Source organism: Podarcis pityusensis (assembly GCF_964106645.2).
Source record: "Podarcis pityusensis genome assembly, chromosome: 9".
NCBI lineage: Eukaryota > Metazoa > Chordata > Lepidosauria > Squamata > Lacertidae > Podarcis > Podarcis pityusensis.
The window spans coordinates 74,615,733-74,642,470 of record NC_138034.1 but is presented as its reverse complement, the minus strand read 5'-3'; the positions used below and the strand labels follow the sequence as shown (position 1 = coordinate 74,642,470).

The 26,738-nt window shown below is 45.0% G+C and overlaps 1 protein-coding gene across 2 annotated transcripts; it reads left to right on the top strand.

Moving 5' to 3' along the window:
• Positions 1 to 36: 36 nt before the first annotated feature.
• LOC308485363 (C-type lectin domain family 4 member D-like) lies at positions 37 to 26,738 on the top strand. 2 transcript variants are annotated; one of them, XM_081021195.1, is made up of 10 exons: positions 37 to 122; positions 5,005 to 5,076; positions 7,495 to 7,584; positions 8,814 to 8,933; positions 13,875 to 13,973; positions 16,438 to 16,524; positions 21,051 to 21,202; positions 22,806 to 22,921; positions 26,223 to 26,366; positions 26,459 to 26,570. In XM_081021195.1, exons 2-9 carry the CDS (start codon positions 5,064 to 5,066, stop codon positions 26,338 to 26,340), a joined length of 795 nt encoding a protein of 264 aa, XP_080877321.1. In that variant the 5' UTR covers positions 37 to 122; positions 5,005 to 5,063; the 3' UTR covers positions 26,341 to 26,366; positions 26,459 to 26,570. The 2 variants fall into 2 exon arrangements, with proteins under 2 accessions (XP_080877321.1, XP_080877320.1); XM_081021194.1 differs by lacking the exon at positions 26,223 to 26,366 and having other exon boundaries at positions 26,459 to 26,738.

Genomic DNA, 26,738 nt, shown 5'->3' with positions numbered 1-26,738 from the left:
GATTGGCCAAGAGCTCTGCCAGTACAACAGTGGAGCCATTCTACTTGGCCCCTCATGCACCCTTGGAAAAGAGGAAGAAATACTAAGCAGGGAAGTGAAGAGGTGCCCCAGGAGACAGCCAGGTGAGTGAGCAACACCTGGTGGAAAGAGGCAAGAGAGCTAGGATTGAGATATGCTTAGATAAGATCTGGGACACCGATTTTTTAAGAACTGACACCCATGTTAAGTTTTATGGTAACATAGAATCATAGAATCATAGAGCTGGAAGAGACCACAAGGGCCGTCGAGTCCAACCCCCTGCCAAGCAGGAAACACCATCAGAGCACTCCTGACATATGGTTGTCAAGCCTCTGCTTAAAGACCTCCAAAGAAGGAGACTCCACCACACTCCTTGGCAGCAAATTCCACTGTCGAACAGCTCTTACTGTCAGGAAGTTCTTCCTAATGTTTAGGTGGAATCTTCTTTCTTGTAGTTTGGATCCATTGCTCCGTGTCCGCTTCTCCGGAGCAGCAGAAAACAACCTTTCTCCCTCCTCTATGTGACATCCTTTTATATATTTGAACATGGCTATCATATCACCCCTTAACCTCCTCTTCTCCAGGCTAAACATGCCCAGCTCCCTTAGCCGTTCCTCATAAGGCATCGTTTCCAGGCCTTTGACCATTTTGGTTGCCCTCCTCTGGACACGTTCCAGTTTGTCAGTGTCCTTCTTGAACTGTGGTGCCCAGAACTGGACACAGTACTCCAGGTGAGGTCTGACCAGGGCAGAATACAGTGGCACTATTACTTCCCTTGATCTAGATGCTATACTCCTATTGATGCAGCCCAGAATTGCATTGGCTTTTTTAGCTGCCGCGTCACACTGTTGGCTCATGTCAAGTTTGTGGTCAACCAAGACTCCTAGATCCTTTTCAAATGTACTGCTCTCAAGCCAGGTATCACCCATCTTGTATTTGTGCCTCGCATTTTTTTTGCCCAAGTGCAATACTTTACATTTCTCCCTGTTAAAATTCATCTTGTTTGTTTTGGCCCAGTTCTCTAATCTGTCAAGGTCGTTTTGAAGTGTGATCCTGTCCTCTGGGGTGTTAGCCACCCCTCCCAGTTTGGTGTCATCTGCAAATTTGATCAGGATGCCCTTGAGTCCATCATCCAAGTCGTTGATAAAGATGTTGAATAAGACCGGGCCCAAGACAGAACCCTGTGGCACCCCACTAGTCACTCTTCTCCAGGATGAAGAGGAACCATTGATGAGCACCCTTTGGGTTCGGTCAGTCAGCCAGTTACAAATCCACTGAGTAGTAGCATAGTCAAGACCGCATTTTACCAGCTTCTTTACAAGAATATCATGGGGCACCTTGTCAAATGCCTTGCTGAAATCAAGGTAGGCTACATCCACTGCGTTCCCTTCATCTACCAGGCTTGTAATTCTGTCAAAAAACGAGATCAGGTTAGTCTGACATGACTTATTTTTCAGAAATCCATGCTGACTATTGGTGATCACAGCATTCCTTTCTAGGTGCTCACAGACTGTTTGCTTAATGATCTGCTCCAGAATCTTCCCTGGTATTGATGTCAGACTGACTGGGCGGTAATTATTTGGGTCCTCTCTTTTCCCCTTTTTGAAAATAGGGACAACATTTGCCCTCCTCCAGTCTGCCGGGACTTCGCCTCTTCTCCAGGAATTCTCAAAGATGACTGCCAGTGGTTCTGAGATCACATCTGCCAGTTCTTTTAATACTCTTGGATGCAGTTCATCTGGCCCTGGAGACTTGAATACATCTAAACTAGCCAAGTATTCTTGTACTATCTCCTTAGTTATTCTGGGCTGTGTTTCCTCTGCTGAATCATTTGCTCCAAATTCTTCAGGTCGGGCATTGTTTTCTTTATCGGAGAAGACTGAGGCAAAGAAGGCATTGAGGAGTTCAGCCCTTTCTGTGTCCCCTGTTTGCATTTCACCATCTTCTCCTCTGAGTGACCCCACTGTTTCTTTGTTCTTCCTTTTGCTACGAACATACCCATAAAAGCCTTTTTTGTTGCTTTTAACCTCTCTAGCAAGCCTGAGTTCATTCTGTGCTTTAGCTTTTCTGACTTTGTGTCTACACGTGCTGGCTATTTGTTTGAATTCCTCTTTGGTGGTTTCCCCCCTTTTCCATTTTTTGTACACATCCTTTTTTAATCTTAACTCAGTTAAAAGTTCTTTAGATAGCCACCCTGGCTTCTTTAGGCACCTTCCATGTTTCCATCTCATTGGTATTGCCTGACGTTGTGCTTTTAGTATCTCCCTCTTAACAAACTCCCAGCCATCATGAACTCCCTTTCCTTTTAGTATTACTGTCCATGGGATCTCACCCAGCACTTCCCTAAGTTTTATGAAGTCAGCTTTCTTAAAGTCAAGAAATTGAGTCCTAGTATGCTTGGCTGCTCCTTTCCGCTGTATAGTAAACTTCAGAAGAGCATGATCACTCGCGCCTAATGATCCTTCCACTTGTACCCCACTAACCAGGTCATCCACATTGGTTAGGACCAGATCTAAAATGGCTGTTCCTCTTGTTGCTTCTCCCACTTTCTGGACAATGAAGTTGTCTGCAAGGCCAGTGAGGAATCTGTTTGACCTTATGCTCTTGGCTGAGTTTGACATCCAACAAATATCCGGGTAATTGAAGTCCCCCATTACTACTATCTCCCTTCTTTTTGCATGCTTGGCCATCTGTTCCAGGAAGGCATCATCTATGTCCTCCGTTTGGCTTGGGGATCTATAATAAACTCCCACAATGAGGTCACTGTTATTCTTCTCTCCCTTAATTTTGACCCAAATGCTCTCACTTTGGCTTTGAGGTTCTAAATCTTGGATCTCTTCACAGGTATACACATCCCTGACATATAACGCCACTCCTCCTCCTTTCTTGTCTGGTCTGTTTCTCTGAAATAGATTGTATCCCTCCATTATTACATTCCAATCATGGGACTTATCCCACCAGGTTTCAGTGATGCCTATTATGTCATATTTAGTTTGCTGTACCAAGAGCTCAAGCTCATCTTGTTTATTTCCCATGCTTTGCGCATTAGTGTACAGACATTGAAGTCCATTAATCATTCCCCCGTGTCTCTTATTTAAGGATTTTTTCCTCCTACCACTAGGTCTGCGTGCTGTTTGCTCCATTTGGTCTATGACATTTGGATGATCATCTTCATCAATTGATAGACTCCTACCTTCAGGAGCACTGTCTCCCTCCCCCACATTAGTCAGTTTAAAGCCCTCCTGATGAGGTTTCTGAGATTTTTGGCAAAAACATTTCTCCCAACCGTTGTGAGGTGCAGCCCATCGCTTGCCAGAAGTCCATCTTCAAGAAACTGCAGTCCGTGATCTAAGAATCCAAACCGTTCCTGTTTACACCATTTGCGAAGCCAGCTGTTCACTTCCACTATTTTTCCCTCTCTCCCTGGGCCACGTCGTTCAACTGGGAGGACAGATGAGATGACAATCTGTGCATTTAATTGCTTCAATTTCCTGCCCAGAGCCTCGTAGTCTCTTTTGATCTTCTGGAGGCTATTGCTTGCAGTGTCATTGGTTCCCACATGAACCAAGAGGAAGGGGTATTTGTCAGTGGGTTTTATGATTCCTTGCAGTCGTTCAGTTACATCTTGGATCTTAGCCCCAGGGAGACAGCACACTTCCCGAGACATCTTGTTAGGCCCACAGATCACTGCTTCTGTTCCCCTCAGTAGGGAATCCCCTATCACCACTTCACGCCTCCTCTTAGGTTTGTTCGGGGTCCTTCCGTGAGCTGTCCGTTCCAAGGTCGCCTGCACATTCCCTGAGGACTGACTTTGCTGCTCGTCTTCATATACCTGATCGACTGTAATGAGGGAGAGATCCTCAAATGGAGTCTGCTCTTCGTCTTCCATGCTAGGGGAGAGGACCTCAAAGCGATTGTGTATTTCTAAACAATCAGAGCGAACCCTGGGCCTCCTACTTCTTTGAGTCACGTTTCTCCATATATCTGGCTCCTGTGTTGGTGAACTAGCCTCCTTCTCAGGGGAGTCCCCTGTCTCCTCCTTGGTGGAGACAGTGTGCTCTGTTGCTTCCAAGAAGAGCTCAAGCTCTCTAATTCTTTGGCGTGTAGATACACGTTCCTCCAGTTGCTGGACTTTGTCTTTTAAGAGGGCAATCAACATGCAATTGCTGCAGGTAAAGCTGCCTGCAACCTTTGGCAAGGTTTGTGCTGCATCTTTGAATGAAGAATTCTATTGATTTGCCTTCATTAAATTTCCCTAAACGATTCTTAATGCAACCAGGCATTAGATTATATTGTATTTTGTACCTTCTTCTTTGTACTTCTTCATCGTCTACATCAGGGTCTCTCAAACTTGGGTCTCCAGCTGTTGTTAGACTACAACTCCCATCATCCCTAGCTAGCAGGACCAGTGGTCAGGGGTCATCTCAGAGTGCTGCCCACTGTCCATCTCTCCTTTATCTTATTTTATTACGAGTTTGCTCATTTCCTCCTCCTTCCCATCTTCGCTCCGTTCTTGAGGATTCAGTTGAATGCAGCCTATAGAATTGAAGGAGGAGGATCCTGAAAGTTCTTTAGGCCAACTCCCTAGCTAATTTACAGCAGTTAAAAGATTGCAAGGTGCAGGTTTTCCCTTCAAATATATCTTTCAGACTCTACCAGCTGCTTGAAGTATGCACAAAGGGGAGGGGAGACATAATAGCACATCTTGGAGGCTGCATTTTAAATTTCATTTTAACCTGTATTTTAAATTGGTCCCCCCCCCATTATGTTTTTACTGTAATTTTACTGTAATTTTATTGTTGTTAGCTGCCCTGAGCCTGGCTCTGGCTGGGGAGGGCGGGGCATAAATAATTATTATTATTATTATTATTATTAATGCCAACTTTGCGACATATGGAGAACTCATGTGACCGGTTTTCAAATGCTGCATTTGCCCTAAGATATTCTTTCTCCACTCCATGCCCTGCCCACATTATGTGATTGTAGGGAAAGAATAGAGAACAACAATCCACACTCAGAGACAGCAATCAAAATGACAACCTAAAATGGCAAAGGCGGGTAAGTTGTTTCTGGTCTTTTCCCTCTTCCTTCTCACAAGCATGCAGGCCATTTTGTCTCTGGCTGCAGGTCCTCCCTGAGGAGGTGGTGGTGGCTCCCTTTTGCCCCATTGCCTCTCAAGGGAGGGATGTGCTAGTAGAATGCTAAGCTGGAGCTTCTCTGCTCCCATTTGGGCCCCAAGGGAGCTGATTCTTTAAGGCAAACATGAATCATAGAATTGTAGAGTTGGAAGGGACCCTGAGGATCATCTAGTCCAACCCACTGCAATGCAGGAATATGCAGCTGTCCCTTACGAGGATCGAACCTGCAACCGTGGCGTTATCAGCACCATGCTCTAACCAGCAAACGGGGCACTTCCCCACCAACACCGGGCTGCCTTCAACCAGCCCCACCTACCTGCCTCCCTTCCTGTTACTCTTGCTAGAAAAATGCAACCTGTGCCATTAATAAAGATAGTGCAACTCGTACAGCACATTGGCGACAAATATTCACACAACTGTTCAAAAATAATTTTACACTCATTTTTTCAATTTTTTTCTTGTTTTTTAAAATAAGTTCAAGGAGATTCAAGGAAAGGGTAAGTTCAACGTTGTTCCCAGTTTCTGTGAGGTGCTGATGAAGCAGCATATGGAGTAATAAATATGACAGGGTGTCAGCGTTCTAGCCCCGTTTCGCCCTAGCAGTCCATGCAGTTGAGGGGCTGCTGTTTTGCCCCCAGTGGGGCCGATTTGTTGGGGTTGGCGGATAGCACACTCCCTGAGCACAGTTTTATGGGCTTCTTCAGTTGTCTTGTGCCATTGTTGCGTCTACTAGTGCTAAATATCTTTGAAGAGACAATTTCTTGGCTTAAACATTGTTGTTGTTTAGTCGTTTAGTCGTGTTTGACTCTTCGTGACCCCCTGGACCAGAGCACGCCAGGCACTCCTGTCTTCCACTGCCTCCCACAGTTTGGTCAAACTCATGCTGGTAGCTTCAAGGACACTGTCCCACCATCTCATCCTCTGTCGTCCCCTTCTCATTGTGCCCTCCATCTTTCCCAACATCAGGGTCTTTTCCAGGGAGTCTTCTCTTCTCAGAGGTGGCCAAAGTATTGGAGCCTCAGCTTCAGGATCTGTCCTTCCAGTGAGCACTCCGGGCTGATTTCCTTCAGAATGGATCGGTTTGATCTTCTTGCAGTCCATGGGACTCTCAAGAGTCTCCTCCAGCACCAGAATTCAAAAGCATAAATTCTTCGGCGATCAGCCTTCTTTATGGTCCAGCTCTCACTTCCATACATCACTACTTGGAAAACCATAGCTTTAACTATACGGACCTTTGTAGGCAAGGTCTCTGCTTTTTAAGATGCTGTCTAGGTTTGTCATTGCTTTCCTCCCAAGAAGCAGGCGTCTTTTAATTTTGTGACTGTCACCATCTGCAGTGATCATGGAGCCCAAGAAAGTAAAATCTCTCACTGCCTCCATTTCTTCCCCTTCTATTTGCCAGGAGGTGATGGGATCGGTGGCCATGATCTTAGTTTTTTTTGATGTTGAGCTTCAAACCATATTTTGTGCTCTCCTCTTTCACCCTCATTAAAGTGGCTTAAGCATACAAGACTGAATAGCTGAGTCAAGAATTTGTAAGAACCTAGTAAAATCTGATATTGCAAGTTCACTTTATTTTAGGTAGTTTGTAAGTTTTTGTGGCACTTTGTAAGCAACTGTCTCTTTCTCACATATTTGGAAATGGTGTAAAATTATTTGTGAACAACTGTGTGAATATTTGTCGCCAACGTGCTGTACGAGTTGCACTCCCTTCCTGTTACAGCCAGTCCACTGGAGTCCCAGTGTCACCCTGGTAGAACTCCCCAGGGAGGAGGAATGTCATGGACTGGCTGAATGCAGGGGGTGGCGGGAGGTACCAACTAGTGAACTGCCAAGGGAACAAGGCTCAGAGCCAGGGGGTTGGTGGTGGGATGACGATGAGTGGTCAGAGGGAGAAGAGGGAGCAGACGGGGAGAAGGAGGTATTGAAAGCTGAAGAGGCAACAAGGTTTAGTGAGCAAGAAGAGGCTGTGGCAGAGAGCAGTCCAGAATCAGGGGCAGAATCAGAGGCAACTGGAGGTGGCCTGGGGAAACCCTATGGTGCTGAAGGTGGTTGGGAAGGGAAATGGGGGCTGGAGAGGATCAGGCAGTGATAACCCTAATTTTCCTGGGCAGGAGTGAGCAGCATGTTCTTCAGGGGCCCAGGTCTGCCACCATTTTCAGGTGTTCATAGGCTGCCACCTGAGCCAATGTCCTCCTCAGGGCCAATGAGCAGGCTGACCCTGGTTTAAAGGGTATTTTGTTATCTATATAACTTTCATGGTATTGTTTAGGTATTGCTGGATGCGGCTCCATATTGATAAGCATGTATACATTAAGCTTCCATTGCTCTTTTTCAGATATAAAGGGGAAAGGGAAAAAGAACCTCCCGCAACGTAAAAAGCCCGAAACTGCTGCCAAGAAAGCACCAGCAGAACCAGCAGCCAAGGGTCTGTATGCTCCAAAGCACATGGAAGGAAATTCTAGTGGGGGCACCATAAGAAAAACAATTGTGGGGTAGGGAGGCATAGATGGGAGAAAGTGTATTTCTAGACAGGTGTGTCCCACATGTTACAATTTCCGAAAGGGAAGTCATGGTATGTTTCCTGCTAAAACTGCCATCCTATATTATCCCCCCCCCCCAAAAAAAAAATATATATATGATATATTGTTTAAGAGAGAGAGGGAGAAAATTAACCAAATTCATATTACAGTATGGGAATATGAGGTAGGGTATCTACACAATCATTTCTTTGACATTTAACATTTTTCATAAAATCATAGAGTTGGAAGGAACCCCAAGGGTCATCTAGTCCAGCCCCCTGCAATGCTGGAATCTCAGCTAAAGCATCCATGAGAGATGGCCATTGAGCTTCTGCTTAAAAAGCTGCCTGTGCCTACAGCTTGTTGTAATCATTAACAGGAAGAAGAGGAATGAGGTTCACTGCCTTGAGGTCCTTGGGAAAAGGTCACACAGAATCACAGAGTCAGAGTCTGAAGGCACTCCAAGGATCTTCTAGTCCACCCCACCCTCCCACCCCTGGCACTCTGCAATGCAGGAATTTGCAGGTGGCCCGTATAGGAATCAAAGCCCCAATAGTGTGTGCACGTGCATGCGCATAATGGATTTGGCGCTGTAGGTCACAGACTTCCAAGCCATTCACCTCCTTTCCATCTGGTCCTTCTTCCCAGGACTTCAAGGCACAACTCTTCCTTTTCCTTTCTCACCATAGCAACACTGTGAGGAAGGTTTGTCAGAGATGATGATAACTGTGGGAGCGTTGCTTTTGCTAAGAGGAGGCAGGTATTGAGACTCCAAGTAAGTGCATGTTGTGCAGTGCAAAGGATTTGGTGCAGGCTTCCTGGCCTGCTGTGGAGTTGCCTGCAACTGAGGACTGTGATCCTGCTTAGCTATTGGGCGCCTAGTCAGCTCTCCAAAGAGAAAGCTGTTGAGAGCCTAGGTGTCCCCCTAAACTAGTGGTGCAGAACCTCTGGCCTGCGGGCCAATCCTGGCCCACCAAGGAGCCCAGTTTTGCTCAAGATGGCTTCCCCCCCAAAGCCACATCCACTTGTCATCACTATGATGGGCAGGGTGTGGAGTTCTGTTTTGCACTGACTGTGCCCATCGCTTCCCTGCGGGGTGGTAAAAGTGAGGTTTTCTGTCCTCTTGTCCTCTAAGGTAAGACCGACGATCTTTGGAAACGGGGAGTAACGTGGGTCAACTCCCCTGTGGGTAAAGCTGCCGCCGCATGCGCTGCCACGATCCTCTTGCTCGGAACAGTTGCATTGGTCACACTGTGTAAGTTTAACTCTTCTAGCAAAGGACCCCCCCATCGCCTTGGCTGGTTTAACTTCAGTGTAAAGAACCCTTGAAAAAAGAAAGAGAGAAAAGAATGGCAACTAGAAGAAGCCCCTTTTCTTCCCTTTGATTTCAGTGAACGAGATGAGAGTCCAATTTTACACACACACACACACACACACACACACACACAAACACACACACAAACACACACACATGAGAGAGAGAGAGAGAGATTTCTTTTTAAAAAAATAATATTTATTGCTTTTAAACCTTACAAAAAAAAGAAAAGAAAAGAAGAAGAAAAGCAAAAGATAAAACAATACAATATATAAACAATACAGAACACAACATTAACATTAACACATTAAACAAAACAAAAGCAAAAACAATTCAAAAAACACACATCATACCATCTCAATATCCTCTCTTTCATTCCCTTGTTTCATCGACCTCCTCTCACCTCCCTTTTTGTGTTCCAATTCTATTAATTGTTTCAGCAAATCCTTTCCACCTTTCTCTATTTTCTGTCATGTAATTATCTTAACATATTTTAACCTTATTTTCCATTAATACTGTAATACTTATTTATGCTTAATTCCTTAAAACATTTCTACTAAAGCCGTATAATTCCCTTCCAACATTTTTCTAACACTCATTAATTTTACATTATTTCCATATATATATTTTAAACTTTTTCCAATATTCTTCCACCGTCTCTTCTCCCTGGTCTCGGGTTCTGCCAGTCATTTCCGTCAATTCCATATAGCCCATCAACCTGGTGATCTTCTATCCGAGGCTCTTAACTCTTTTCCAGGTCCCTTCTGCAAGTCTTCTTCATATTTATACATGCACTTTACTTTGTCTTCTGATCTTGTTCTTATTTTCCTTCCTTTGATGCTGAAAAGTAGATCTCCGGGAAATTCCCATCTAGTAATGCTTTTATTCCTTCTCGACAAGTCAGCCAAATCTCCATAGTTAGAACTGAAATTCAAAAGATATTTCCAGTCGTGTTTCAAAGTTCCTCCAAGTCTGGCGGTTCCCACAACTCCAGTCTCCTCCTGACCCAAGTCCAGGTCCCAAACGTCAATAAACCCCTGCATGAGGGGATCTATCCAACTTTCTTTCTCCAGTCCAAGCGGGGCTCCAATCCTAAAAGTCTGACTTTCTCTAAATTCAGTCTTGAAAGGCATCAACTTATAATCATCAAATTGCAGCTGTAAGGCTGGGGCTCTCTTCCTCTCCACTTGTACCACTTTAGGTTCCACAGCAAAAACTTTCTCCCCCACCTTCTCCTCAATTTGCCATGTCAAAATAGATCCCTGTATCGATTCCTGAATAATTTCTGTATTAATATTGACTTTTTGTGCCAAATTAGTCACTTTTTGTTCCAAGTTATCAATTTTTATAGTCCTCGCATCCATCTTCTTATGAAGCTGTTCCAGTGAATCATTAATCTTACATAATGCAACCACTAAGGCTTCTTCTGTCAACATTCTTAACAGTCCAAGGTCAATCCCAGATTCTCACAGTTTTATCTTGCAGGTGGAAATTCCCCCAGCTCAACTCTTGTAACAATTTCAAAGGCTTCCTCTAGGGGGAAACAATTTCTATTTGTATCAATCCTTTTAAGCGCAGTTCAAACAATAAAGTTAGTTTCTATTTTCAATTACTTTTACTCCTTTTTAAACGCAGAAGGAGACAATGGAAACAATGTATTTCTCTTCTTTAACTTACTGTCAGCAGACGATCTATTCACAGTCAATGAGCATATCCAAAACTTCAGTCTTACTAGCAGCCCGTTTCCAGATTCAGAGGGGTGGTAATTTGACTTTCTTCACTCTCTCCTGCAGGCTTACGCGATCTTAAATTTCCCCCCTCTTCTCCTGCTTCCAAGGGGGTTTTGATGCTTTAACCGATGGAAGTTTAATCCTTTATGAAAGGCTTTCCAAGGCTTTAGCTTGCAGCCTCTTTGCTTCAATCTATTTACAAAAGGGGAAGGCGGACTTCCTGTTTGAAACCTCCCCGTTTCGGTGCCAAATTAAGACGTTTAAAAATCCAATTTTCCGTTCTACTCACGGGTAGTTGTTTTAAGATCAAATTGTCCACAGGAAAAAGTCAGCGCTCTCCGGCAACAGCAATGCGGCTTCACTCCGTGAAAGAAGCAGTCGATTCGAAGCACCGCGCCACTCACCCCATGTCGCTCCGGATCCCCGAAACCGGGTTTCCCCGCGAGTAGGGGAGGCGCAAGAGGTGCCAGCCGAATCACATGTCCACAAGCTTCTCCCGCCTGTGGTTTTTAGTGGGTCTCCGCTTTCGCCGTGGCGGCCAGACCCTGATTTCCATGGAGCGGATTCCTCCCGATCAGAGGAATTCCGCCATTGCCGGAGGTGCTAACCTGGAAGTTTTGAGAGAGAGAGAGAGATTTCAATGGCATTGCAGTGTTGCCTTTGAACAGCTCAGAGACTTTTAGTGACTAACTAGGCCAGGGGTAGGCAAGGTTTACCTTGCCTGGGCCGGTTTACTCCACTGGAGATCTCTCTGTGGGCCCACGATTTCGGGCGTCTGTGCAGACATGATTTTGGGCGTTGCCCCAGAACTAGGCAGGTGTAGATTCATGTTGCAATCAGCAGTGATACCACCTGTCCCTAGAAAAATGGCATTGCCCCTGTTTTAGACAAAAGAGTCCCCTGTCCTGTTCGGACTTCAAACGAGACATGTTTTCCCCCATATTTGAGCTCAGCCAACCCCAAATGGTGGTTGCATTGCTGTTGGTGTGACTGACAAGGAGCCTGGCCCTGCGTGAACAGCAACAGGCAGAAGGGAGAAGGAGCAACCTCTCCCTTACCCCCTCCAGTGTTGTGGTGTAGTGGTTAAGAGCGGTAGTCTCGTAATCTGGGGAACCGGGTTCGCGTCTCTACTCCTCCACATGCAGCTGCTGGGTGACCTTGTGTGATGGCTTGTGAGTGCTCTTCGCAAGAAATGCCTCTGCTCACTCAGAGATACATATATACATCCTTTATTTTACATATGTACAAGCAGCACACATAATTATCCGTCCGAATCCTGTGAATCAGATTCTCAGAGTGACTTACGTCTGCCCCTTTTCCAGCAGAAGAGGCGAGGCATTCTCATTTGATGTCTCTCTGCCCCCTCCACTTTAACCCTCTCCTTTCCTGAGCAGATGGGACCGGCACTGCATCGCTGTCCGTGCCAGAGCTTCCTGTGTGGAGTTGAGGCTCTGCTCCAACATCTGAGATCCTTCCCTCCTCCTGACGTTCCCTCCTTTCCACCATTGGCACTTCCTGCCCCCCTTCCTCTGCTTGTCTCTCCTCCTTTTCCCCTGCGTTCTCCGTCAATACCATGACACCTTGGGCCAGTCACACTTCTCTGAAGTCTCTCAGCCTCACTCACCTCACAGAGTGTTTGTTGTGGGGGAGGAAGGGAAAGGAGAATGTTAGCCGCTTTGAGACTCCTTAGGGTAGTGATAAAGCGGGATATCAAATCCAAACTCTTCTTCTTCTTCCTCCTTCCCTCTGGCTGGTGCACCTCCTCAGCCACTGCCCATCGGTCTAGCATGGTGCAATTCCACCACAACTTGGCCCCCTTTGCTGCCCCAACCTGACCTCTCCTCCTCCTTCCACCTGCTCCACATGCAAGCCCCTTCTTCTTCTTTTTTTAAAATAATTTTTATTAACAGGCCAATCACATCACATTATCCAAATCACATTAGTTCCAAATTATACAGCCAAATTTTAAATTTTGTTGGGGGTACTCATACATCAAGCTCCGAACGAGTACAAAACTCTGAACGAGTCCAAACATCACTTATATTACTGCTTTAATTAAACAGTTCTATCCAGTTCAATCCAGATAGTCCTTTATTACTTTCTTCATCTTCTTGTTGTTATCGTATATTCCTTTCTTTGCGATCTCTGATAATTTTCACAAGCAGATTGAAAACAGGCATCCTCTGTGTGGGTTTTGTACTCTGCAAAGATCATATCACTCAGGGACAGCCTCTGTTCAACGCTTCCATAAAAAAACTTAATCTTCGGTCTGTCCTTTACTTTTCTCAGGCTTGCCAAATAAATCAGGAGGCTCTGTCAGGTCAAGATTGCGTTCCAACATTCCTTCTCTCACCAATGGTCCTGATTCTCCTCCCCCTGTCCTTCTTTCTCCGACAAGCCTGTCTTGGCGAGACGCCATTTTTTAACTGCGTCATAAGAATTTTCCTCTTTCTCACCGTTCACCAATCCTCTCTCCTGTTATAATCCATCCCACACAGTTCTTGAATTCCTGCTTGTGATTAGTAAAAACGCAACGATCTTATTTCTATCTGGAGTGAAGGGTTATTAATATCACATCGTGCAAAGAAAAAAGTTTTTTCCTCCACCCCCCCTTCATTCCAAACATACAGTCTCTTAATGGTGATTCATCAGAAGATTTACTTATCTGTCCGTCACTCCCGGTCACAGAGATACATTAATCAGCAGTCTTATCTCTCGAACGTTACTTGATGTATGTGCTTCAGCTTCATTCCAATCCTATGTTTCCAATTATAATTCCGAGCTGAAGCTAACCAGCGCGCGCTGATTGGAATCGGCGTCAGGAAGATCTGACTTCATCGAGGGCTCATGCCAAGTGTTCGGCACCCCCATCTCTCGGATCAGGGGGTGCATTGTGAACACCGCTGGCAAGGCAGCCCCCCCACCTCCTTGGGGGGGGGGTAGGAAGACTGCATACTTCCCATAGCAGCCCCTTAATTACCTCGTATGGGTCAGAGAGATGTTTTTGTCTGCCATCTTCCAATGCGCCACCTGGTGGCCCCCCACATGCAAGCCCCTTCAGGTATATTTACACAGGGTAGAGCCACACTTCCAGCTGGCATAAAACTAGTGTGTTGGTATGCCCACCCTTTCATTCCTCCTTTCTTTTCAGATGTTCTCAATTATAAAAAGCATGCGCAAGTGTTAGCAGCACAGCAGAAGGTTCGGGATTTTGCTGATACCTACTACCCAAAGGGGAACAGTCTGAATGGTAAGCAATGTGTTTTGGTCAGAGTTTTCAGAAAGCTTCTTTGCAAGTGTCTCCCCAACACTGCTTAGGGTCGTTTCCCCCAGTATTTTTCCATTTCTGAAAATGTTTATACACCACCGTGTCATAAAAATATAGCAGTGGTTCACAATAAAAGCCTATTCCAATTGCTCAGCTGGAATAAAGGCTGCAGGGGAAAGGGGTGGATTGCCAGTGAAATGTGACGGTGTTATAGATTTTTTTAAAAAAGTTTCCTAGGCTGGCTATGACCCTCGCAGAAACCCGAAAGAAAGGGTTGGAGGCTCCAAGTGAAAAGATAGGACTTTACTGAATAAAGGAGTCCATCGGGTCAGCCTCCTAAAAATTCTGAGGGAGGCTGAAATGATCTTCACAAGCATCTACTCCTACACACTTCTAACCTAGACACATGATTACAAATAACCAACCAATTAATTATATCAGACTTCCCATAGCAATTGCAACCCACAGTTGTCATTCTAAACCAATCAGACATCCTTAGGCTCTTCTGATCAGCAGTGGTGGCGCTTCATGCTCTGGCACCGGGGGGTGGACAGCAGGCGGGGGCAGGGCTGGCATGCTTCCTGGGCACGTAGCGTGACCCGCGGAAGCATAGCATGCATCCTGGGGGTCAGCATGGCGTGCATCTTGAGCAGGGGTCAGCAAACTTTTTCAGCAGGGGGGCCTGTCCACTGTCCCTCAGACCTTGTGGGGGGCTGGACTATATTTTGAAAAAAGAAAAGAAAAAAAGAATGAATTCCTATGCCCCACAAACAACCCAGAGATGCATTTTAAATAAAAGCACACATTCTACTCATGTAAAAACACACTGATTCCCGGACGCTCCACGGGTCAGATTTAGAAGGCAATTGGGCCGGATCCGGCCCCCAGGCCTTAGTTTGCCTACCCATGCTCTTGAGCATTGGGGTAGCCACGCCTCGGCTTTCCCTTTTTGCTCTATAATCTTATCCTGCTGCTTCTCTGCCTCAAGCTGACAGGGGTGCAGACTGTGACCCGTTAGCTAACAGCGCTCTGTGGAGCTCAGAAATCACTGCCTAAGACCTCAGGGTCTACCAGAGTCACCTGCAGCTCAGTGATTAAAGCAGCACCAGATGTCTGCATCTATGAGCCATATTAATTCCCTACAGTTCCTGAGAGTGATGCTATATTGTGAGCATTGTGTGACACTAAGCAGGCATCTAAACTGGTGCTAATGCTTCCCACAACCAAATAACCCTGACTGAGTAAGAGGCTCATCAGAGGCTACTTTGCTCCAGGTCCCTCTAAGCTGCACCTGGCCGTGTTCACCATACCTGCGCCTCCCCTGGGCTTTGCATGCTTCTTCTGACATGCACACATGGGCATTTGGTCCTTAAATTCTCAAAATAGGAGATGGCCAAGGCTGGGTTGAAAAGTGTGCCAGAGGCCCCATCAAAGTAGTACCCCTTCACCTTACACTGATGAGGAGCACAAGGTCATATCCACACCAATATCGGTTTAGTCTTGCTGGCCACATGACCTGGAAAGCTGTCTGTGGACAAACGCTGGTTCCCTCGGCCTGAAAAGCAAGATGAGCGCCGCAACCCCACAGTCACCTTTGACTGGTCTTAACTGTCCAGGGTGCTTTACCTTTACCTTTTACCTTACATACATTTAAAGCTCATTCAGCACACATTTCAAGTGCTTGACTTCCCCCAAAGAAACATGGGAACCATTGCAAGCACTTAAAGAAGAAGGCGCAATGCTCTGCAGGGTGCGAGAGCTCTCCCGCCTCCTTCCCAAAACATGAGCAGCTTTTGCCCAGCTTTGGTAAGGAGGTGGGTGAGCTCGCACACCCTGTCAGAGCATTGCATCTTCTTCCCCAGGCATGCACCTCCAGATGGTGGAGAGGTCAGGTGCCGTCCTGGCATCCGGGCATCTTCACTTGTTTGCAAATGGTGTAAAATGCGCCCAGCGCCTGGCTGATTTCTAACACTGCTCTGCCTCCACACTTGGAGGCAGCAATGATTCTGAATCTCAGTTCCTGGAAGCCACAGGAGGGGGTGGTTCTCTTCTGCTCGGATCCTGCTTGCAAGTTTCCCACTGTTGGCCACTGTGAGAACAGGATGCTGGACTAGGTGGGCAGAAGCTTCCCAGACTTTGGGAAGGAGGCGCAAGGCCCGTGTCCTGATTTTTCTCAGAATATGCAAATGTGCCCATGGGCCTAATAATAATAGTAATAATAATAATAATAAATTTTATTTATACCCCGCCCTCCCCAGCCAAGACTAGGCTCAGGGCGGCTAACATCAGGTATAAAAACAATTGATTGAAATACAACTTAAAAAACAAGATTAAAATGCAACATTAAGCCTGATGCTCCCCTGCATGGCAGAATGTAGGGAGATGATTTGAAATAGATATAGATTGCGATTTAAGATCTTGACCTGGATTCTTGTAAACCTTTTAGATTATGGGAAATTTGCCATGGTTGTGAACTTATCGGACTACTTTGTCAATCTGACTATGCTAAACGAAGAACTGCAAGTTGAAATTGGTAAGTAATGCTGAGACCACCGTGCTGAAGAACCAGAGTGGAAAAGGAGCCTCCCCTTAGGCGGCACCTCCTGAAGGTCACTTTTCGACATGGCTCTCGAATGTCTGGGGGTGGGCTGCTTGGGGTAGGCCAAGCACAGCTGGTAAAAGGCACTTCTAGCTATGGAGGCTGTTCCTCTAGTGACAAAGCTCAATCCAGGAGCACCTCTAGTTGCATACCTGCTCCTTTAGAAGGATTGCAACTCCACCCAGAACAGGCAGTTGTACCAATTTTGTGGCCAAGTGAACTACTCCCACACAGTGCTGTTGTATTCCCAGGATTCATGCTTGGCTTATTTCCTCTCATCCATCTCATCTCTGTGTCCAGGCACCAGTCAAAGGCCTGTGTAGCTTCTGCTGATTCACATGTTACTGAGAAATAGAGTGGAGTGTCATCAGTGTTCTGATGGCACCTTCCCCCAAAACTCCAAATGGCCACTCCCAGCAGCTTCATATAAACATTGAATAATATTGGGGATAAAATAGTGCCCTGTGGCACTCAATAGTGTAACCACCTGTCTCTTGAGGTCCAAGTGGACTCGGTGGCATGGAGTGCCTTCTGTCAGCTTCGGCTGGTGGTCCAGCTGCATCCCTATCTGGACAGGGATAGCCTGACTTCTGCATTCTAAGCCCTGGTAGCCCCTAGGTTGGAATACTGCAATGTGTTATACTTGGGACTGCCTCCAAAGACTGTTTGGAAACTTCAGCTGGTGCAAAATGCAATGGCCAGATTGTTCACCGGAACAAGACAGTTTGAGCATATAACACCAATCCTGGCACAACTGCATTGGCTGCTGAGTAGTTTCCGGGCCCAATTCAAAGTGTTGGTGTTGAACTATAAAGCCTTGCATGGCTCAGGACTTCAATAGGATTGCCTCTCCCCATGCAAACTGACCCGGACCCTGAGCTTGTCTTCTGAGGCCCTTCTCTATGTCCCCCCATCCCAGAGGTGTGCGAAGGGTGACAACATGAAAACATGCCTTTTCTGTGGTGGCTCCCCAGAATGGCTCACCTGGTGCCATCATTACATGTCTTTAGGTGCCAGGCAAAAACATTCCTCTTTACCCAGGCCTATGGCTGTTAAATAATCTGTGGCTCGTGAAAGTGTGGGTTAGAGGACTGTTGTTACTATGATTGTTTTATTATTAGGCTTTATTATTATAGCCAGTGTGGTGTAGTGGTTAAGAGCGATAGACTCGTAATCTGGTGAACCGGGTTCGCGTCTCCACTCCTCCACATGCAGCTGCTGGGTGACCTTGGGCTAGTCACACTTCTTTGAAGTCTCTCTGCCCCACTCACTTCACAGAGTGTTTGTTGTGGGAGAAGAAGGGAAAGGAGAATGTTAGCCGCTTTGAGACTCCCTAGGATAGTGATAAAGCAGGATATCAAATCCAAACTCTTCTTCTTCTCTTCTTCTTCTAGACTGTCTCTCAGTATGCTTTAAATTATGTTTTTATTACTGTTGTTCTGCAATGTGTTTTTAATGTTGTACACTGCCCTGGGATCTTTTGATAATGTGTGGTATATAAATTGAATAAATAATATAAATAAATAAAAAATAACCACCATGAGGGCAAAAAAGCACTTGATCAATGCTACTCTCTGGACCACTACAGCACAGTGCGCCCCCCATCCCCATTCCATGGAGCTGGCCCAGAAGGATCCCATGGGCAGTAGTATCAAAAGCCACAGAAAGATCAAGAAGCGGGAACTAGGTTGTGCTCCCTTTGTCCTGTTCTCTTGCAGAGGTCATCCCTCAATGTAATCAAGGGTAACTCTGTCCCATGACCAGGCCTGAATCCAGATTCGAATGGATCTAAATCTGTCATCCAAGAATCCCTGTAGCTGCCTCACCACTATTTTTTCCATCACCTCCCCCTAACTCCCCACCCCCGAAGGTATTTGTGATGGGTCAGAATAGATTTAAGTCTAAGGCAGGGTTTTCCAAACTTGGGTCTCCAGCTGTTTTGGGACTACAACTCCCACCATCCCTGACCACTGGTCCTGCTAGCTAGAGATGATGGGAGCTGTAGTCCAAAAACAGCTGGAGACCCAAGTTTGGTAAACCCTGGTCTAAGGGATCTATGACTAGTTTATTTAGGAGTAGTCACACCACCACCTCTTTCAAGGCAGCAGGGACCATCCCCTCATGCAATGAAGCACTAACCACTTTCTGTTAGATATAAGAAGCAAAGAGGGACAGAAGTCGAGGCAAGTGGCCAGGCATATAGTCACTAGCACATGGGTAGGCAAACTAAGGCTCAGGGACCGGATCCGGCCCAATCACCTTCTAAATCTGGCCCACAGACGGTCTGGGAATCAGCATGTTTTTTCATGAGTAGAATGTGCGCTTTTATTTAAAATGCATCTCTGGGTTATTTGTGGGGCATAGGAATTCTTTCTTTCTTCTTTTCCCCCCTTGAAAATATAGTCCGGCCCCCCACAAGGTCTGAGGGACAGTGGACTGGCCCCCTGCTGAAAAAGTTTGCTGACCCCTGCACTAGAGAAAATGCAGTGCAAGCTGCCCAATGATCCTTCCTTGCGGCTTGCACTGTCGGAAATCAAGCCTTTATCAGGAGAAACTGACAACTCTCCCAGGCACCCGGCTTGGTCTCCTGTTGACCTCCCTGTCTGCTTTCCCGGCAAGCTCCAGGCAGAGGTCGCGATAGGCGATCCTTCTCAGCGTGAGAAGAACACCCCCCCTCTTTCCTGCCCCCCCCGCAGGGGAAAGAGATAGACAGAAACGTATTTACATGCCTTTATTTCTGTCTTTGCAGCGTTACAAAAAACTGCCCCATTGTTGGCATCGTTATGTCCTCCAAGCAGTGTGTGGATGACTTCAGTGCAAGTCTAAACGGCCCTAAATGGCCTCGGTCCTATATACCTGAAGGAGTGTCTCCACCCCCATTGTTCTGCCCGGACACTGAGGTCCAGCATCAAGGGCCTTCCGGCAGTTCCCTCACTGTGAAAAGTGTAGCTACAGGAAACTAGGCAGAGAGCCTTCTCAGCAGTGGCGCCCACACTGTGGAACGCCCTCCCATCAGTTGTTAAGGAGATGAGTAATTACAGTGGTACCTCGGGTTACAGATGCTTCAGGTCACAGACGCTTCAGGTTACAGACTCCACTAACCCAGAAATAGTACTTCGGGTTAAGAACTTTGCTTCAGGATGAGAACAGAAATTGTGTGGTGGTGACACGGCGGCAGCTGGAGTGTGCTTCAGGTTAAGAACAGTTTCAGGTTAAGAATGGACCTCCGGAACGAATTAAGTTCTTAACCCAAGGTACTACTGTATATAACATTTAGGAAACATCTGAAGGCACCCCGGTATAGGGAAGCTTTTAAGGTTTAATGTTTTACTATGTTTTTATATATGCTGGAAGCCGCCCAGAGTGGCAACCCAGCCAAATGAGTGGGGTACAAATGAAGAAGAAGAAGAAGAAGAAGAAGAAGAAGAAGAAGAAGAAGAAGAAGAAATAATCTTGAGCCACCTGTGCTCTAGTCCAGTGTTTCCCAACCTTGGGTCTCCAGCTATTTCTGGACTACAACTCCCATCATCCCTAGCTAACAAGATCAGTGGTCAGGGGTGATGGGGATTGTAGTCCGAAAACAGCTGAAGACCCAAGGTTGGGAAACACTGCTCTAGTCTTCATCTGGCTCGCTTCATAGCACAAAGCTCACCAGAATACCAAGGAACCAGTCAGCTCCACAACACTGGAGAGGCGGCTTGGGTGTCATAATGGCAGCTGCCCAGTTCACCATGCCATTCCATAGTGAAACCAGGGCCACATTCTCGAGGTAGGGATGCCTCTGAGGCCCAGTTGCTAAGAATCACAACTGAGGAGAGTCCTGTTGTGCTTAAATCCTGCATGTGGGCTTCCCATGGAGGTATCTGTTTGGCTGCTGTGAAAGCAGGTTAAAGGACCCCTGACAGTTAAGTCCAGTCGTGAACGACTCTGGGGTTGCAGCGCTCATCTCGCTTTACAGGCCGAGGGAGTTGGTGTTTGTCCGCAGACAGTTTTTCTGGGTCATGTGGCCAGCATGACTAATCCGCTTCTGGTGAAACAAGAGCAGAGTACGGAAACGCTGTTTACCTTCCCGCCGGAGTGGTACCTATTTATCTACTTGCACTTTTTGGCATGCTTTCGAACTGCTAGGTTTGGCAGGAGCTGGGACCGAGTAATGGGAGCTCACCCTGTTGTGGGGATTCAAACCGCCGACCTTCTAATTGGCAAGCCCAAGAGGCTCAGTGGTTTAGACCACAGCGCCTACATGGGCCCATTTTGACCTGATCCCGCAGAGCTCTTCTCATGTACTTATAAGCTGCTACTTTAAATACATTATGAGAGATTGTAATGAAATAGATGCATGTAATTCATTTTGAGTTTGTAATTTATTAATTTTTAGAAGAAAAGCACCAGAAAAATCTGCACAGACCTACTACACTAAATCTCCTTCTGTTTTGCTCTTTTTCTGGCTTGGATCAAAGATGATATTCGGCAGAAACTTAATTCAGGATGGAGGGTCTTTAGATGGAACATCTACTTGTTTTCCAAGGACAAAGTATCATGGCCAGCTGCTGTGAATAGATGTCAGGAGTTTAATACCCAGCTGGCTTCCATTACAACCCAGGAAGAACAGGTGAGCTGGACACATACAAATTAGGAATAATCTTGCACAGGCTAATGGTTTCAATTTTTATTTTACCTTTAAACCATTTCTATACTGCTTAATATATAGAAATATCTCTAAACAGGGCAGAGCAGATTAAAAACACAAATATTACAAAAGTATAAAATCAAACTATTGATCATACAACACTAATAAAAATATACTGATATCAGAACTGGAATTTTGCTAACCCTTTATCTACAGTGAACACCTCTTAGTCTAATGACTCTCTCAGGAGTAAACCCACCATCCCTGGCTCTCACCCAGGACTCAAGCAAACTCACAGGTGACCCCAACATCTCTCCCAACAAAGAAGGTCCCCTGAGCCTGCTGGCCTCACCCTGGCCTCTCACTCTAGGGTTTATGGGCAGGAATCAAGGTCTGATGGAGCTTCCTCAGGCTGCCCACTACTGTACGGTGTCCCATTGATCAGCTGCACCATACATATGAGTTTTATTCCTTTTCGGTGCCTACAAAGGTCACCTGCAGCCAGGGATGCAAGACAATTTCAGCTCTCTCCACTTTTGGTGGTGCCTGTTTCACGCTCTAGGACTCACAAATGGAACAAAGATATGCAGAATGGCATATCTACAACCCATAAGAACATAAGAGGAGCCTGCTGGATCAGGCCAATGGCCCATCTAGTCCAGTATCCTGCTGTCATAGTGGCCAAAGAGATGCCTGTGGGAAACCCACAAGTGGGATCCAAGCACTAAAGCACTCTTCCCCTCCCACATACTCCAGCAGCTGGCATTCAGAAGCATTGCTACCAATCCACGCAAAGTCTGACAACAAAACATTGCACCACTTATTGATGGGCTTGAGTAATTTAAACTATTATATAATTACACAAATTATGTCCTCATTACATTATTCCACTCCATTTATTTCAGTCCAGATGAAATGTAATTCAATTGGGGGAAATGTAATCAAATATATTTTGTTTCCAGATTGAAATCAGCAGCTGCAGCAGCAGCAATTACCTATCATATTTGGATTGAATTACAGATATTTTTCAGATCTTTTACAGTCATACCTCGGGTTGAATGTGCTTCAGGTTGAGCGCTTTCAGGTTGCACTCCGCGGCAACCTGGAAGTAATGGAGCGTGTTACATCCGGGTTTCGCTGCTCGCGCATGCGCAGATGCTCAAAATGATGTCACGCACATGCGCGGAAGCGGCAAAACGCGACCCGTGCAGTCTTTCTATTCAGGATGCGAATGGGGCTCCGGAACGGATCCCGTTCGCATCCTGAGGTACCACTGTATAAGGTTTTTTGGTTACATTTTTGAGATTTTACATTCCTGAGAGTTATGCTTAATTTTTTTATTTTGTATGTTTTTATTGTTGTAAGCTGCTTTGAGACTTAGATGGTGAACAATGGATTTTTTTTATTTTAGAAAATAACTACTTAATAAATTTCCAAACTATACACGGGACAAATAAGTAAACAGTAGCAATTTCTGCCTCTGTTTCCAGCAGAATTCTCTAACATTCCTAAACATGACAATTTTGTTTATAGCCCTACATGCCCAGTAAAGACTTTGAGTCTGATTTGTTCTGTTCTGTTGAAGATCTATATAGATACAGAAGCTAGGAATAAGAGACACAATTTCTGGATTGGCGTCAAGAAGAACCCAAAGAAACCTCATGGTATCGAATGGGTTAGTGGTGTGGATGCTAAAGTAACGTGAGTTTGTGAACAAAATTTCCTTATCTCCTGCACTGCATTCCATTTCCTTTTTTTTTTTAAACGAGCTCCTGGTATTCTTTGAATCTAGAAACCAGCACTGGTTTTGTTTTTTATAAGATACAGGCTTCCATTGAGAACCAGTGTGGTGTAGTGGTTAAGAGTGGTAGTCTCGTAATCTGGTGAACCTGGTTCGCTTCCCCGCTCTTCCACATGCAGCTGCTGGGTGACCTTGGGCTAGTCACATTTCTCTGAAGTCTCTCAGCCCTGATCACTCACCTCACAGAGTGTTTGTTGTGGGGGTGGAAGGGAAAGGAGAATGTTAGCCGCTTTGAGACTCCTTAGGGTAGTGATAAAGCGGGATATCAAATCCAAACTCTTCTTCTTCTTCCATTGCAAATATTTTTAACTGTTCTGTCAATGAGGAGTGGGCTGGTAGTGTTCTTACTGCCCAGTCACATCAGAAACACTCCAAAAGGACACACACTAATACTTGGTATTTGGCAATGTTTGATCGGGGGCACAGACATTGTTAGACCTGGATACATGGGACCCAGAAGCTGAATTCTCAAGTGTCTCAAGTATCAATGAATCTCTGCAGGTCACTTTGAGAACACCATATGATCATAGAATCTTAGACTTGGAAGGATCCCTGAGGGTCTTCTGGTCCAACCCCCTGCAATGCAGAAATCTCAGCTAACGCACCCATGACAGATGGCCACCCAACCTCTGCTTAAAAACCTCCAAGGAAGGAGAGTCCACCACCTCTTGAGTGAGGTCTTTCCACTGTCCAACAGCTCTTACTGTAAGAAAGTTCTTCTTGATGGTTAGTTGGAAACTCCTTTTTCTGTGACTGCTCTTAAGCAGATGATAGCAGAGTAAACAAAGTCTCTCAATAGAAAAATAGAAACTTTGAAGGGGAAAAAATAGATTAAAAATGGAAAAGATTAAAAGGAACAGTCAATGAAATGAGGAATGAAAGTAAACCAGAGATTATTGAAATGGAAAAGTGGAATAAGAAATGACATAGAGGATCTAGATGAAACTATGTCAAGACTAGAAGTAACATCTGATGAAATAGAAGAACCCACTATACAAATGTACGGAGAAATGAAGCAACTAAATGATAAAGCTGAGATTCTGAGAAACAAAAATGAAGTTATAAATGGAAAGTGACAATTAAATGCAGACCTTTCTATCTTCCCCGGGAATTTACAACAGTGGTGTTAACAGCGGTGTACATAGCACCAACTGCACATGCATGCAGGGCCATGAGTAGTATGCATGAAAACATCAATGCTAAATTGAGCAGATACCCAGAGGCTGTGCACATTATTGCGGGGGACTTCAATCACACAGATGTGAGGGCAGTACTCCCAAAATTCCATCAGCACATTGAGTGTGCAACAAAAGGAGAAAATACTCTTGACAAGGTGTATACGAACATTAGACGGGCATATGGGGTCAAGACCTTGGCACACCTCGGTGGTTCAGATCATGTGTCCCTGCTTCTGACACCAGTATACACACCCCTCATGAAAAAAGGCCAGATACAAACACGGATGGTTACGGTGTGGCCTGAGGGAGCCTCTCAGCAACTGCAGGACTGTTTCCAAATAGCATGTTTGGCTTCACTTCCTACATGAGGGTAGACTGGCAGCCTCTTTTTGTGTTTGTCTATTTAACTCACCAGGGCTCTTTTCAGGGGGAACTTACAGGAAATCATTTCTGGCACCTCTCAGGTGGTCGCCATTGCCATTCTAAAAGAACATGGTAAGAGCCAGCAAACTCTTTTTCTAGAAAAATAGCTCTAGTTAGGGTTTATATCACATATCTTCACAATAACCTTTAAATCAAATACATTGTTTCTTAAGCTGACTTCCCACCCTCACCACAACAGCATTTTTGTTCAGACATTTTCTACTGCATTATATTTTCATCTATTATGAAAAATTCTCTTTTACAACTTTTTGGTCATTTTTCTTCCGCTGCTTTTATCTTGAAACCTATCTGCAATTTGATTTGATTATAATATATATATTATAAGCTTCTGGTCTTTGGGGAATAGCCCATTTAAACATTTTCTTCATTTCATTAATATCATTTTCCAAAAATCTTTAGATTTTTTACATATCCACCGCAAATGAAAGAAAGACTCATCTACCTGCTTAAATCTCCAGCATTTACTTAACACATTTTTATACATCTTGGCAAGTTTATTTAGCATTAAATGCCACCTGTACATGATTTTAAGATAGTTTTCTCTTAATGTATAACAAGCCGTAAATTCCATAACTTATCCCAAGTAGCCATATCAATATTATGACCTAGGTCTTTGGCCCACTGTGTCATTGTTGCCTTAACCAATTCATCTTTAGTGTCTCATTCTAATAATATTTTAGAATTACTTTCATTACTGTCAAGCAACCCCATTCAGTACCAGATCCTTGTTCCATAAAACACATCCTTCTTAAATAGTTCATTTACTTGATGATACTGAAACCAACCCACTACCAGGTCTTGCTTTTCTTTTCTTTTTTTAAGCTTATAACTGCTTTCAGCATAACAATATATCTTTGTAAGCCCCCCAATTCTCCTTCATATTTCTTTTTGAGCACAACCCTCTATGGGGGATAACCACAGTGGTGTTTTCCTTTCAAGTAGATAATTATACCTGGTCCATAATCCAGATAAATTCATCACAGAGTGATTTAAGAAGTCTTTATGCATAGTGGTATTTTTCTAGAAAAAGAGGTGCTGGAACTCACCCTGATCACCTCCCTTGTTCTCTTAGAATGGAAATGGCACCCACCTAAGAGGTGCCGAAACTGAGTTTGGTTAAGTTCTGGCTGGGGAAAAAAGCCGTTTACGGACCTTCACTTTTTCATATCACAGATATGCGTGGCAACCATATCCTTCCAGATCCAACTATCTAGTGTGGGTTTTTTTCATACTATCCATTCCTTAATCCATGTCAAACATGCTGAGTTAGGGCTCTTCTAAGCAGTTGCTATTGTGGGGTGGGATTCCGTCACATATTGGCAAATTTAGGTTGTGTAATTAAAGACAGGAAGAACTATTGACCAGTCACAAATACCCCTTTTGAGGGAAGGTGCTGGAGAGGGTTGTGGTGGAACAGCTGCACACATTCTTGGGAGAACACAAATCATCTAGATTATTATGTTTTCATATATGTTGGAAGCTGCTCAGAGTGGCTGGGGCAACCCAGTCAGATGGGTGGGGTACAAATATAAAAACAACAACAATAGCAATAGTAATTGTTGTTCCAATCTGGGTTCAGGCCTGGCAACAGGACTGAGTCAGCTGAGCAAGACAGGAGTGTGACCTTGTGGACAATGTATTACAGTGGTTCTGATCCTACTCTTGGGAATGATTTGAGAAAAGAAACCAACCTTTGAGCAAACCATCACGAATATAAAAGAGGGTGTGTGTGTTTTTAACATTTATATAATGCTGGAAGGTAGAAATGAAATAAGCATCCTTCCTGGACTAATTAGTGCTGCCTCTTCTTTTCAGATATTGGGATAAATCCAGTCGCCAGCCAGATGCCGAAACGGGTGAAGACTGTATTTTAGTTAGCAGGGTGTGTCCACCGCGAAGTTGCTGGCATGACTATCCTTGCTTTTTGCAAACAAAATATGTTTGTAAGAAGTCACCTGATCCGAAGTTTATGGGTGCCATGCCTTAAGATGTAAGAATCAACCATCCCTACAGAAAAGCAGTCAGATAACACTGGATACAATAAAATGAAGAACAGTTCCATCTGTTGAAATAAATTGAAAATGTGCACCAACAA

What these genes read in the sequence shown, in the direction of transcription:
- LOC308485363 (XM_081021194.1), top strand. An exon ending in AGCAGAACCAGCAGCCAAGG is followed by an intron (nt 7,585 to 8,813) that starts GTCTGTATGCTC and finishes TTGTCCTCTAAG; the next exon opens with GTAAGACCGACGATCTTTGG. An exon ending in GGTGTGGATGCTAAAGTAAC is followed by an intron (nt 22,922 to 26,458) that starts GTGAGTTTGTGA and finishes TCTTCTTTTCAG; the next exon opens with ATATTGGGATAAATCCAGTC.